This window comes from Halichoerus grypus, chromosome 5 (assembly GCF_964656455.1).
Source record: "Halichoerus grypus chromosome 5, mHalGry1.hap1.1, whole genome shotgun sequence".
In the NCBI taxonomy this organism is placed as follows: domain Eukaryota; kingdom Metazoa; phylum Chordata; class Mammalia; order Carnivora; family Phocidae; genus Halichoerus; species Halichoerus grypus.
This window is the reverse complement of record NC_135716.1, coordinates 124495099-124509060: the sequence shown is the minus strand read 5'-3', so window position 1 is coordinate 124509060 and position 13962 is coordinate 124495099. Positions and strand designations below refer to the sequence as shown.

General features: G+C 37.8%; 2 protein-coding genes across 11 annotated transcripts in view; one reads left to right on the top strand and one right to left on the bottom strand.

Annotated features, from left to right (window-relative positions):
* AK5 (adenylate kinase 5) overlaps positions 1-2662 on the top strand; it is a 238674-nt gene extending 236012 nt beyond the window's left edge. For all 3 annotated transcript variants that reach the window (XM_078072887.1, XM_078072886.1, XM_078072885.1), the window contains one exon: positions 1298-2662. In XM_078072887.1, the coding sequence (XP_077929013.1) occupies positions 1298-1366 (69 nt within the window). In that variant the 3' untranslated portion in view covers positions 1367-2662. The remainder of the gene's footprint in view (positions 1-1297) is intronic.
* Positions 2660-13962, bottom strand: part of ZZZ3 (zinc finger ZZ-type containing 3) — a 110808-nt gene continuing 99505 nt past the window's right edge. For all 8 annotated transcript variants that reach the window (XM_078072881.1, XM_036113360.2, XM_078072883.1 and 5 more), the window contains 3 exons: positions 11919-12053; positions 8430-8530; positions 2660-8128 (listed from right to left, as the gene is read on the bottom strand). In XM_078072881.1, coding sequence (XP_077929007.1) covers positions 7984-8128; positions 8430-8530; positions 11919-12053 — 381 coding nt within the window. In that variant the 3' untranslated portion in view covers positions 2660-7983. The remainder of the gene's footprint in view (positions 8129-8429; positions 8531-11918; positions 12054-13962) is intronic.

The following is a 13962-nucleotide window of genomic DNA, read 5'->3' as shown; positions in this document are numbered from 1 at the left end:
CATGCCCTATTCCTGTCCTCCAAATGCTCTGCAGCACTCAGAAGTCTTAACTCGTCTTTCCATGAGCCTCAACGATACTTTACCTCAACAAGGCACCTAGTTTTTGTTGTTTTAAATAGATTTTGAGTTTTAAATCACAGCAAAACTGAACAAAGTACAGAATTCTCATATACCCTTGTCCGCAAACACAAAACAACCTCCCCCACGATCAACATCCCACACAAGCGTAGTATGTCACAATCGATGAACCTACATCAACACATCATTCTCACCGAAAGTCCAGGTTAATGTACATTAGGGTTCACTCTTGGTGTTCGCACTCAATGGATTTTGACAAATATGTGATGACCTGTATACACCATTAAGTTTCACTATCATAAAAATCCTCTTTATTCCACCCATTCTTTCCTCTCTCCCCACAACTCAGTCTTTTTATACTCTGTCTCCCTAGTTTTGCCTTTTTCATAATGTCATATGGTTATTTAGCCTTCTCAGATTGACTTCTTTCACTTAGTAATATGAATTTAAGTTCCCCCCAAGTCTTTTCATGGCTTGGTAACTCGTTTGAGTGCTAAATAATATTCCACTGTCTGGATACCACAGTTTATCCACTCACCTAATGAAATCTTAGTTGCTTCCAAGTTTTGGCAAGTATGAATAAAGCTCCTATAAACATCCATGTGCAAGTTTTTAATGTGGACATAAATTTTCAGCTCCTTTGGGTAAATAGCAAGATGCACAATTCCTGGATGATACGGTTAAGAATGTTTAATTTTGTAAGAAATTGCCAAAGTGTCTTCCAAAGTGGCTGTACCATTTTGCAATCCCATCAGCAAAGAATGAGCATTCCCATTGCGCCACACTTTCACCAGCATCCGGTGGGTTTTTTTGGATTTTGGCCAAATAGGTGTGTAGTAGTATCTCATTGATGTTTTAATTTAGACAAACCTAGTTTTTAAACAACTACTCACTTTTCCTCTGTGGTTTTGGGGTCTCTTATTTTAAAATTTTGCACAGTAAGTTATGAGCAGGTAATTCATTTTTTATTGTTAGGAACAGTCTTATCTACAAATATTTCTTAAGACTAACTTTCTGGGGGCGCCTGGGTGGCTCAGTCAGTTAAGCATCCAACTCTTGATCTTGGCTCAGGTCATGATCTCAGGGTCGTGGGTGCAGAGTCGGTTTCAGATTCTCTCTCCCTCTCCCTTGCCTCTCCCTATGCTCTTGTGCTCTCTCTAAATAAGATCTTAAAAAAAAAAAAAAAGACTAACTTTCTTTTTTTCCCTTTTAAATGTAGGTAAATGCAGAGGGGACGCCAGAGGAAGTTTTTCTTCAACTCTGCACAGCTATTGACTCTATTTTCTGAAGGCAAAAAAGCATGTGCATTAAGGAGAGTGGAGACAGAAAAAAATATTAAAAGGTTCATCCCTTAACACAGTATGTTTCAAGTTAAACCTTTAGTGCTCCCCACCGCTGCCCCAATCCTAACATTGCTGTTTGCTGCCCAACTCGACCTTCCTGAGAGGTGTCTGGAAATCATGCATGATGTATTTCGTATGCTCCACCTCTTCTCCCTCACCCCACAGCTGTCCGCCCCCTGGCACGCACACTGCTCTGCGGTCCCGGCCGCGCCCCCGAGCTGCTGGTGTGGAAGCAGCAGTGAGTGCTGGCGTGCGCCGGTGGTGCCCCCAGGACTCGCAGCAGTCTGTCTGGTTTCCCTCTGTCAAGTAGGGGATTGGCGCCCCTAACCCCGCAGCACATTTCCCTTCCTCATCCCGACACTGACATGCCGTTGCCTGATGAAGGCCCTTCATCTGAGGGGCAGGCCTAGGCATCTCCTCAAGTCTCATCCACTAGCAGTAGCTCAGAGCCAGAGACTGGGCTGACAACTCCAATTGTTGATAAGAAATGTGATTAAATTTGATAAGAGATAATACAGTGTGAAATTGTATAGCTTTCCCGAGACAGTAAAACCCAGACTAGTCACCAATAACAAATGTGTCCGTTCATTTTTTGGAAACTGGCTACTTGGACTGCTGTCATAATGGCTAAGAAAACAAACTGGATAAATTGTCTAACCTGATCGCTTTTATACCTGGTGGTGCATTTCAGCAATGATAAATTAATACCAATGATCAATCATAACTTTAAAGCATGAGGTGATTTGTTACTGCATTCACTGGACTAATGTCAGCTTACAGTTTTGATTTCACATGATCACCTATTTACTTATTGTTACTGCCAAGCAAGTAAGAAATAAAGTAACAGTAACCAAACTGATGTGGGTAGGAGAGGCATGTCAGTACATGATGTTTAACAGATCCCAGAGCTACATTCGTTTCATACAGGCCTTCAACAGGGCTGTGCAAACCTTATCATATCCATATGTAAAACTGTGTTTTCCTTGCTTCAAACCAGTGAAGTTTGGGTTCTCTTTTGTGCTATCAGTTGCCAAATCAGAGCTTCTTATATATTCTACTGGAATAATTGCATCTTCCATTCAGTCATTACAAAAGACCATAGTTTCAGTTTGCATGACTTTTTTCCCCTTCAATGGTTGTGCTGGTAAGGATCCAATTCTGGGACAGAACTGTATTTTTAAAGTCATTTTTTTTCTTTTGAAATGGATATGTACAAATAAAATAAATGGAACACAACAAAACTCTTTTTCTATTTATTTGTAACTCACATCATTCTGGAAAGCACTTGAAGCCTTATTCCAAACAGAATTAGAAGCAAACACAGTAATAGTTGAAATTTAGGATATGCTCATATGGTTTTAATTTTGGCCATAGATCAGTTTTGAGCTATTACAGAGAGAATTCTCAGTGTACTCATGATACATGGTAATTTTTGTATTTCCTTTTGCTCTAGCAGTCATTCTTAAACAGAAATGTCAGTGTTTGCTAAAGAAAAAATTAAGCTTCTTTGGTTACAATTATGCCTCTATTACAAAAAGGGGCATGTTCCTACAACTCACACAGTTGTCAAATGCTTCATTACTACCCCAGCTGTCACACTCTCTATAAGGGGGCACAAGGAGCATTTCAGCAAATGAGAGAGAGTTAGAGGATGAAAATTATCACTTACGCCAAAAACACAAAATGACTCTTTGTAGGGATTAACATTCTTTAAACACATACCACATACTGGCAAACACAGTCCATGCCTACCACAGCTCTGACAGCTTCAGGAAGGGAAATGAGATGGCAGGGCAGCAGACAGGGCCAGCCATGGCTTTTATGGCTGTAGCTGGCTGCCCACTTGAAAAAAAAAAACCAACCAACCAACCAGCAGGGGTAAATGGCTTAGATTGCTAAAACATGTTACTGATGTGGATGGCTTGAAATAACATCACTACTTTAAAGTCACAGGATTTTAAAGCAGGAAAGGATCTCAGAGGTGTTTGCCTAGCAAAAGACCTTGTGTGTATGGAAATAAGACATCAGAACACGATCCAAACTCCTTTACAGTGGTCCACATTCAAGGCCTCACCTGCTCTGGCCCTGTAACTTTGTATCACCCCATCAACTATACTCTCCTCTTGCTCATTTGGCTCAAGCTACCTGGCCCTCTTAATGTTGCCTGAACAAGCCAAGCTCTGTGCTCCATCAGGACCCTTGTTGCTATCCTTCTGCCTCTTCCACCAGGTTATCTACAAGCTAATTCCTTCACTCCGTCCAGGTCTCTGTTCAAATTTACACTCGTCATCAAGACATTCTTTGATTATTCCATCTAAAAATGACAGACGGGTCTCCATTCTTCCATCATTTTTCTTTAAGCGTTATTTTTCTTCACAGCATTTATCTCTGCTTAACTTTACGTAGTATTTCATATGTACTTGTTTACTGCTATTCTGCTGCATTAGACTATAAGCTCTATAAAGGCAAAGCTTTATATCCTCAGTCCCACACATAGCAATTTTTGAGAGCTAACATTTAAATCCTCTGAACCTTCGTTACTTCCCTGTAGAGATCATAATAATAAGCACCCTCATAGAGGAGTTGTGAGGATTAAACAAGTTAATTATACCTCTATATCATTTACTAGTTCCTACTGTTCAATAAAAGGTGGTTTTTAGTCAACATTTATTGAGTGCGCCTCACAATTGGGACTGGGACCCAGAATTTCCACTCTAGTGTCCTTTCACTCTAAAAACATGGCAGAGAATCAAGATATATGGCCTAGCTGGGGATCCAGAGAGAAGTATAATCTCAGTCGCCCAAGGTGGAACCACATCCTCCAGAAGAGACAGGATGCAATTCTTCAGTCCTCTCAGAGCCCTGGAAAGATCCTCTGAGGCAGGCCCTCTAAGGGCCCCACATGGGCACTCACAGACACACTCAGACATAAGTGGTCTCTCTCTCCTACCTTCCTGGAAAAAAAATGTAACTCATGGAAACACTGATCATACTACCAATAAATATTTACTGAAAATCTACTAAGAGCTAGGCAGGCCATAGGGATACAGACAGACATGGATGGATGGTCTCTGTCCTCATGGAGCTAAATGTGATACCACTCTCAAAAACCCATTTAATCGGCTACATGAGAAGTTTAAAAAAAAAAAGAAGTCATGGGGGGGATCATATCAACAGAAGCATATTTCATAAGGTTAAGAAATAAAGACACTTAATAACCTAAAAATGACAATGCCTCCATAATCTTTGTGGGGAAAAAAACTACCTGTTATTTGGAGACTTCCAGTACACCTAGAGCAACGGCTTTCAAACTCTGTTACCCACATTAAAAAAACAGTTTACACAGCATGCCACAGTTACAACTAAAAAAGGAATTTCACAAAACAGTATTTATCCTTACTACCTGTGATATACTATTTTCTTAAAAAAAAAAAAAAAAAGAGTTCTTCATATCTCAGTATATAATTGTTCTGTAATGTAATTTAAACAAAAGGGGAACTGGATAAGGCATACTATTAGGTTAAGTGAGAGGCACCAAACATGCATGGAAACAAATTGTCTCAGACAGGAGACTTTGCCTAAAGCCTCACGATCACATGTTTGCTGTCAAATCAGAATATGTAAATTCTATGTACGTGTGGTTTTCTAACTCACCATGGCCGACGATTTCAGTGCTTTTCCCCCATCCACAGATCTGCTTCTCTATTCTGTGCTAAGGTTTGTAACTCTAGGAGCCACACCACACCAGAAAAAAAGACTGAAAAGCAACCCCTGCTCACTTCCACCTGCAACACCTTAGAGACGCCTGACACAAAGGGAATATTCCTGCTCCAGAAATTGGGTAGTGACTCTGGAGCAATCTGTTTAGGTTAAACTTTACTAACTATATGACCCCGAGCAAGTTATTTAACCTCTCTGGCTAGATCTCCTCATATGAGAACAGGATAATCAACACACCTTTCTCCTAAGGTGGTGAGAATTAAATCTGCTATCATGTGCTTGCTTGGCACATAGTAGGCACGTCATTAGTATTTGCTATTATTACTAGTGCACACCACACCAATCAAAACCTCTTCTGCCTCAACCTCAGAGCAGTGGTTTTAGGTGTCATGCAAAGTTCCTTCAGTTCTTAGCAAATAACTTGAACATATCTCAGGAAATACATCTGACCTACTAAATACCACTTAATATACAATGCTTTTAACAAGTCAGTCTATGTTGTCTCTTAAAGGCAATACTTCCTTATAGGAGATGGAAGGACTACTTGCAAAAGACAGCCTTGCCCATTCTTCCAGTCCGCCAATTAAAATGACAACACCACATACACATTACTACTACTATGCCCTTTAGAGCATTTAAAAGCCAGGAGGACTATATGCTTGGAGCTGAAAATGCAAAATAAACAGATCTTTACTCAAGCAGAAAGTAATGCTCTTTGCCACTCAAAATTCTCAAAATCTCTGCCCTTGAAAAATACATTTAAGTATTTTTAGTGTATTGTTTAGATCAGAACTGTATCACACACAGCCCTCTTCCAAAGCATACTTTATACTTTATGGGACTTTTTGAATGGACCCGAATGGCTCTCCAAAACCAATTGGTATTATTTCTATAAAACACAAGTTTCCATCAAGTGCTGCTGTCTTGCTACAAGTTGAAGGTAGAACTCCTGGCATATTCACTTAACATTTAATGTCAGAATGCCCCAATGTTAACAATTCCCTCTTCTCCCAACTAGTAATTCCAGAGTGAGAGGTTAAGTCCATTTCCTGTTCTGATGCAATATATTTTATCAGCATCATCAGTAATCTTTAATCAATATATTATTTTAAAACCCTCATATTTCTATATTTAAAATATTATATTACTTTTTTCAATTAAAAAAATTCAAGGTATGATTTTAGTACCTCACAACATATTGAAGGACTAGTAAATAATGTCCCCTTGATTTAAAATTGGAAAAAACTCTAAAAATAAAGTGAGTATTAATATTTAATCTTAGAATATTTATTCATCTCTTCCAATAGTCAATAATAATTGTCAGTGCATACAGTGATCTTCAAAAACCATCTGTTTAAACACATGAGGGGGGGCTTACTTTCATCCAAAAGAATAAAATTTTTCAGCCTAAGTATAGTTTTCACATCTGGACATTAATAATAGCATTCTTCTTTAACCATGGTGTGTGTTCTTTTTGTAACCCAGTTTAATTTAGTGTCTCAGCACACACTGAGTGAAAACATAACCACCTTTCCAGAGCTTCTCACATTCAACCCATTTCCATAATACTATAGTCCTTACTCTTTTTTTAAAGGACAAAAAGGTAAAGCAACCCCTTAAAAAGAATTTTTTTTTTGTTTTAACACTAGTAAAAAAAAAACTCCAAAATCTAACCAAAAGGAACTCACAACAAGCATTCTATAATATAAACAGACAGTATCCACATAGTTTATTTCTCACAGTTCTCCTGACAAATGAACATTATTCAAGAACATACTGTATACACAGATAAGAAGAAACATACAAAATGTTTTAAATGATGCACAACAAAATCCAGCAGTATAAAAGAATGCATGTGAACTCTTGCTCACTGCGCAGACTAAATTTAATCACTTGTTTAAATAGTAATAAAAATACAATCTTTTATGGATCTTGTGCAGACTACAAAAGAGGGAAATTATTACCATATATATGATTTTTATATTAGGCAGTTTTCTTTGATGAGTTGCACTGACAACTCCAAATACAGAGGCAGAAGGCTGTGTATTTTGAAGGAATTAATGTTGTGAATTAGAGACTTTACACAGTTACTAGCACTGGCACTTTTCACCATAGTTTGTACACATCACATGATCATCTTATATAACATTACATTTAAAAAATATATCTGAGTGACAATTGTATAACATTCACACACCATGAGCTGGTCAAGGAAGCAATGCCACAGCGGCCTCCTGTAGTGCTTCGCTGTTGGTAAGAAGGACAGTTCATTGTGGTTAAAAGAAATTAGACATCAATATGGTTAAGCAGCTCCGATTTACTAAAGGCCATCAGTGGCCACCACTGGGACAGTGAGTTCTTTTTAAGTGTATATCCTAGAAGCAAATACCATCATTGGTTAAAACTTTGTCTAAGAAGTCAGCTTCTGTGCCGAAAACTATTTTCACAAAACTGAAAGCTACTAAACTGTTTTAAGATAAATACTTTGTCTTCTCATTATCCTATTTATGACCGAGTTCTTTGAAACCTTTGGAATTTACTCTCTTTAATGTGTGCTCTCGTTTCCATCTCACCCATTTAAGATCACCACCTAAAAGGCTTTAGGGTGGTGGTGAGAAATTCACCAGGGAAACCCTTTGCTCACCAGGAATGTTCAGCTGCTGAACACTGATCTAGAGCCACAACGGTGCAGAGCTGGACTTGACGAGAACACTCAGGAAGCTGTCATGCTGTGAGTGTCATTTCAGGGAAAGCAGAGAATCTTTCCAAACTGTGCACATAATTCACAATGATACCATTGCTATGTGTTGAAGAGGACTAGTATATGATGTTCTCTTCCATGTCATCTGTTTGCTGGAAAGTAGTTTGGGTCAAGGTAATTATAACTGGTGCCCTGTGACACACAGTAGTCTCTGTCTAAGAATGTCTCTGACCTATAAACAGGTTCTAACTGGTGATCTTCCTTGTGAATATCTGTTTCATGTAGGCTGCAAAGAAAAAAAAAACACACACACACACATATCATTACATGGCATTGGATGCATTTTTGTCTAGACATTACAAAACTTCCTCACAGCTCTACCTATTCAAATCCATTAATCTATCAAAATCTCTAATGGAAAGTTACTTGAGATGTGGTATAATTAAAATTTCTTAATTGCCTAGAACAACAAAGTTTAATTCACTAAGTGTGGTCATTCTCTAAGTAGTTTGGAAATCAAATTCACTAGTGGCTGTGAAGCTCTTTACTTGTCAAAATGTGAGACCTACAATGAAGAAAACACTTACCAGTCTGAACAAGAATCACAGAAATCCAACGACATTTCTGGAGGACAATCCTGGCAGTGCCACCGAACACCCTGGATAGGTTCTATGCCACAGTTATCACACTGTAAAAGTTTCAGAGAGAAAAAATATTAAGCTACACACATTGGGGACGCCTGGGTGGCTCAGTTGTTAAGCGTCTGCCTTCGGCTCAGGTCATGATCCCAGGGTCCTGGGATCGAGCCCCGCGTTGGGCTCCCTGCTCTGCGGGAAGCCTGCTTCTCCTTCTCCCTCTGCCCTTCCCCTCCCCACCCCGTTCATGCTCTCTCTCGTTCTCTCTCAAATAAATAAAATCTTTAAAAAAATAAACAATAAAAATCATTTGTGGACAATTAGAAAAATTTGAAAATAACTTGGTTATTATTTTCATTATATATATATATATTTAATTCTCTTAAATGTGTTGATAATATTGTGACTATATCAACATTTATGGTGAATATCACAATGTCTGCAACTAATTTTCAAGGCATTCAGAAAAAATACACATACTCACAAATAGTTATATGAAGCAAATATGGCAAAATAGGAACAATTGTTGAATCAAGAGAATGAATATACAAGTGTTCATATTGTATTATTCTTTCAACCTTTCTGGATATTCGGAAAATAAATTTAAATATAAAATTAAGGGAAAATTTAAAAGTTACATTTGAAGTCATATAATTCCATTTAAAGTAATATAATTAGGGGCGCCTGGGTGGCTCAGTCGTTAAGCGTCTGCCTTCGGCTCAGGTCATGATCCCAGGATCCTGGGATCGAGCCCCGCATCGGGCTCCCTGCTCTGCGGGAAGCCTGCTTCTCCCTCTCCCACTCCCCCTGCTTGTGTTCCCTCTCTTGCTGTGTCTCTCTCTGTCAAATAAATAAATAAAATCTTTAAAAAATAAATAAATAAAATAAATAAAAAATTTTAAAAAGCTACACACACTGTTCCAAAACCTTTTTTTCCTGATGGGAAACACACAATGTGCACAAAAACATCCTCTCCTCTCCCCATGCACTAGACAGCAGTGTAACACGAAAATCGTTGTAAGTCAGATACAATTTCTAGCAAACTAGCCGAAATTCCATCCGTTCAAGATGCAAGTACAGGTGGGTGAGAGGTACATTATAATAAACTAGGGATAACCTTGAATATGCTTTAATGTACTTTTTGGAATTTTTTATTTTAATTCCAGTATAGTTACATACAGTGTTTTATTAGTTTCAGGTATACAATATAGTGATGCAACAATTCTGTACATTATTCAGTGCTCATCATGAGAAGTGTACTCTTTAATTCACTTTTTAAAATTTTAAGTAATCACCTGCAAATTTGGACACCTGATTATTAATAACTGTTTACCTTAAATGGACCTCAGACCAGTGTATGACGACTGTGATTGAAAACCACTGACTCAATACCACAGTTAAAACTATACAAATAAATTACAGAACTATTGAACAAGCTATCACTAAGTGAACCCAGGTAAACACAAATCCTCTCTACACTTTTATCTTACCGAATTACTCTCCAAAGCCTGAAGGATCTGAATAACCAATGCCCATCATAAAGAAAAGGCAGATCTAGCTTCTTCCCAGTGTGGTGGCATCCTGGTAGCCCTCAGTCTCTCCTGGGTGATTTTGGAAATAAATCTCATTTCTAGTTTCTTTGATCATCAGGCCAACTAGAGTGGCCGACAGATTAGTAAACAAGCCACAGCTGGGTCTTACAGCAAAATTTTGAGAAGTGGAGCGTTTCCTCTGGAAAGGCCAGAGATAACAACTGGGAAAATTTCTAATGGAGAAGCAGGGTTATGGAAAGACCAGGAGGAAAAATCATTTAATATAGTCTGGCTAATGGCCATACTAGAGGTTCAGAGGTATAATAATTTTAAGTTTCTGTGTATCAGTCACAGCACATATCAGTATGTTTATGTAACCACTACCAGCAACTCTATATAGTTCCTGGTCTCATTTTAGAAATGCTTCCTCCAATCTCACCAAATACAATCAATTCTAAAGCCCAAAGTGTTCTCAAACTTGTCAATCTCTCTCGATTTCCACAGCCACCAATCAAGCCTGGGACATTCTCATCTTTTGTCTAAATTACCAAAAGAGTCTCTAACCAGTCTCCCTGCCTCCAGCCTTGTCTTCTTATCCATTCTCCATACTAAGTCCAGAATGATCTTCTTCTCCATCACTTAATTTTTTTTTCAATTACATAAATAACATACATGAATACATTACTGTTTATAGAATTTAACAATATAGTATTCAGAAATTATCCACTCTAACCCCCCTGCCTTCCCAAAGATTATCAATACTAATAGTATAAATAATAGGAATGATTTTTCTATAGTGCAAATTTCATATTACTCTCTGCTTAAACTCCTTCAATGATTCCCCAAGCTTTAAGGGAAGTTTAAACTCCTCAGCAAATTTCCAAGGCACCTCAATAGCCTCACTACTCTCCAGTATGTTCTCTAGTCATAGTCAACTATTTTACTAACTTAACTAAATTCCTTATGAGATGAAAACAGAATAAGGACAGAAACTGAGTCCATCTTGTTTACTACTGAATCCCTAGCACTTAAGCAAAGTGCCTGGAACATAATGAGTATTTCAAAATTTGCTGGAATGAATGGATGTACTTCTACTAGCCTGGAAGGGGAAAAGAAATTTCTCATCTATGAACAACAACAAAAAGAGAAATAGCTCTGATGGATGAAAGGATAAAGAAAATATCACACATACACAATGGAATATTATTCAGCCATAAAACAGAAAGAAATCCTGCCATTTGTGACAACATGGATGAGAGAGTAGAGGACATTATGCTAAGTAAAAGAAACCACAGAGAAAGGAACAAGTGCTATACGATCTCACATATATATGAAAACAAAAACCCCAAAACTCATAGAAGCAGAGAGTAGAATGGTGGTTGCCAGGGGCTGGGAGGTGGGAGAAATGGAGAGATGTAAGTCAAATGATAAAAATTTTCAATTATAAGTAAGTTCTGGAGATGTAACGTACAGCATGGGATTAAATAATACAGTACTGTAGACTTGGAATTTGCTAAGAGAGTCCATCACAAGTGCTGTCACCACACACATACAAAAAGGGTATCTATGTGAGGTGATGTTTTTGTACTTTAAAATTGTGTATACCTTAAATATACACAATTTTTGTCAGTTATATCTCAGTAAAGGCGGGAGTAAGAAAGAGAAACAGCTAGACAAAAACATCTCATATTTTATCTCAAAATACAGATGTCTGTATGTTTGTCTTCGTTCCATTGAATCATAAACCTATTAACGTCAGTACCTGTAGCACACTATAAGTTAAATGAACAGGACTAGAACTAAACTTACTTTTATCTGTGTGCTGCGAAGTCTGGAATTTAAAGCTCCAGAAATTACCTTAAATATCTCTTATCACCCTTTCAAAAATTGAATAAACAGTAAAATTTACCTTGAAGCCCACATGTTGTACAAATCCACTTTCAGCTTGCATCTGCTGGAGTTTCTGCTTCTTTAACTTTTTAAACTGTAATAGTTCCTTATATTCAGGTAAATTCCTATACATGATAGGAATACTTTCTTCATCCTAATAAAGAATAAAAGAGAAAACAAAAATGTTTGATAATTAAAATGAACTAAGTATAAGAAATACTGACACAGGGACGCCTGGGTGGCTCAGTCGTTAAGCATCTGCCTTCGGCTCAGGTCATGATCCCAGGGTCCTGGGATGGAGCCCCACACTGGGTTCCCTGCTCCATGGGGGGCCTGCTTCTCCCTCTCCCTCTGCCTGCTGCTCTCCCTGCTTCTTCTCTCTCTGTCAAATAAATAAATAAAATCTTTAAAAAATAGTAATAAAATCTTTCAAATTGCTCCTCTAGAGTATCCTCTCCTTCCTCAAGCCCCACAATGGCTTAAAATCTCCCAATGGCTTCCTGTCTACAGAGACAAGTCCAAAGTCCTCAGCTAACAAAAGATTCTTTACAACCTCACACTTCACCTACTTCATCTCACACTATCTTTCACCCATTTCAAATTCTTGTCAATTAAAGATGTTAAATTATAGCTACTGCCTTCCTGTGTCAGCACAGAGAATGACAAAATAAGTAATGTAATAAATATGTAACACTAATAAATATAATGTGGCCTAACTAAATAATGGGGTAAGAAATTTTATAATGAAATTTATTAAATTCAGATATATTTTAAGCTATTACAGAGTAAAAATGCTGCCAAATTTTTTAATTTGCATTTTAGGTCTAAGGATACTATTAAATTTGGTCAACAAGACTAAGAAAAGTTAAATCACCTCACAACCAGCAGGATGGCTACTATCAAAAGAAAAAAAAACAAAACAAAACAGAAAATAACAAGTGTTGGCAAGGATGTAGAGAAACTGAAACCCTTGTGCACTGCTGGTGAGTAAGTAAATTGTTGCGACCACTGCAGAGAACAGTATGGCGGGTCCTCAAAAATTGAACGTAGAATTAACATGTGGATCCAGCAATTTCACTTCTGGGTATATACCCAAAAGAACTGAATGCAGGGACTCGAACAGGTATTTGTACACCTATGTTCATGGTAGGATTATTCACAATAGCCAAAAGGTGAAAGCAAACCATGTCCACTGACAGATGAACCAATAAACAAAATGTGGTATATACATACCACGAAATATTATTCAGCTTTAAAAAGGAACGAAATAGTTATACATGTTATAAGATGGATGAATCTTGAATACATTATGTTAAGAGATATAAGCCAGTCAAGAAAGGGCAAAACCTGCATGATTCCACTTATATGAGGTACCCAGAGTAGCCAAATTCATAGAAACAAAGTAGAATGGTAGCTGCCAGGGGCTGGAAGCAGGAGGCAATGGGGAGATGCTGTTAAATGGTTCAGAGTTTCAGTTTTCCAGGAATTAAAGAGTTCTGGGGATTGGCTGCACAAAAATGTGAATGTAGAGGCGCCTGGGTGGCTCAGTAGGTTAAGCGGCTGCCTTCAGCTCAGGTCATGATCCTGGGGTCCTGGGATCGAGCCCCATGTCCGGCTCCCTGCTCAGCGGAGAGCTTGCTTCTCCCTCTCCCTCTGCCTGCCACTCTGCCTACTTGTGCTCTCTCTCTCTCTGTCAAATAAATAAATAAAATCTTTAAAAAAAAAAAATGTGAATGTACTTAACACTACTGATCTATACACTTAAAAACTAGTTAAGATGGTAAATTTAAGGTTATATGTATTTATCACAAAATTTTTTTTAAATACCCATAAACAGAGTTCCTTGTTATAATCAGTTTTCAAGTTTACTTAAAGAGGAAATACTACGACTAATTTCAAATGAGGCTAAAATGGTATACAGATTTTAAAACTGTATGGAAGTATATACATGTAATCATATTCTCTCTCTAGATATTGCTTTTCTTTTTTTTTAATAAAGATTTTTATTTATTTATTTAACAGAGATAGAGAGAGAGAGAGCACAAGTAGGCAGAGTGGCAGAC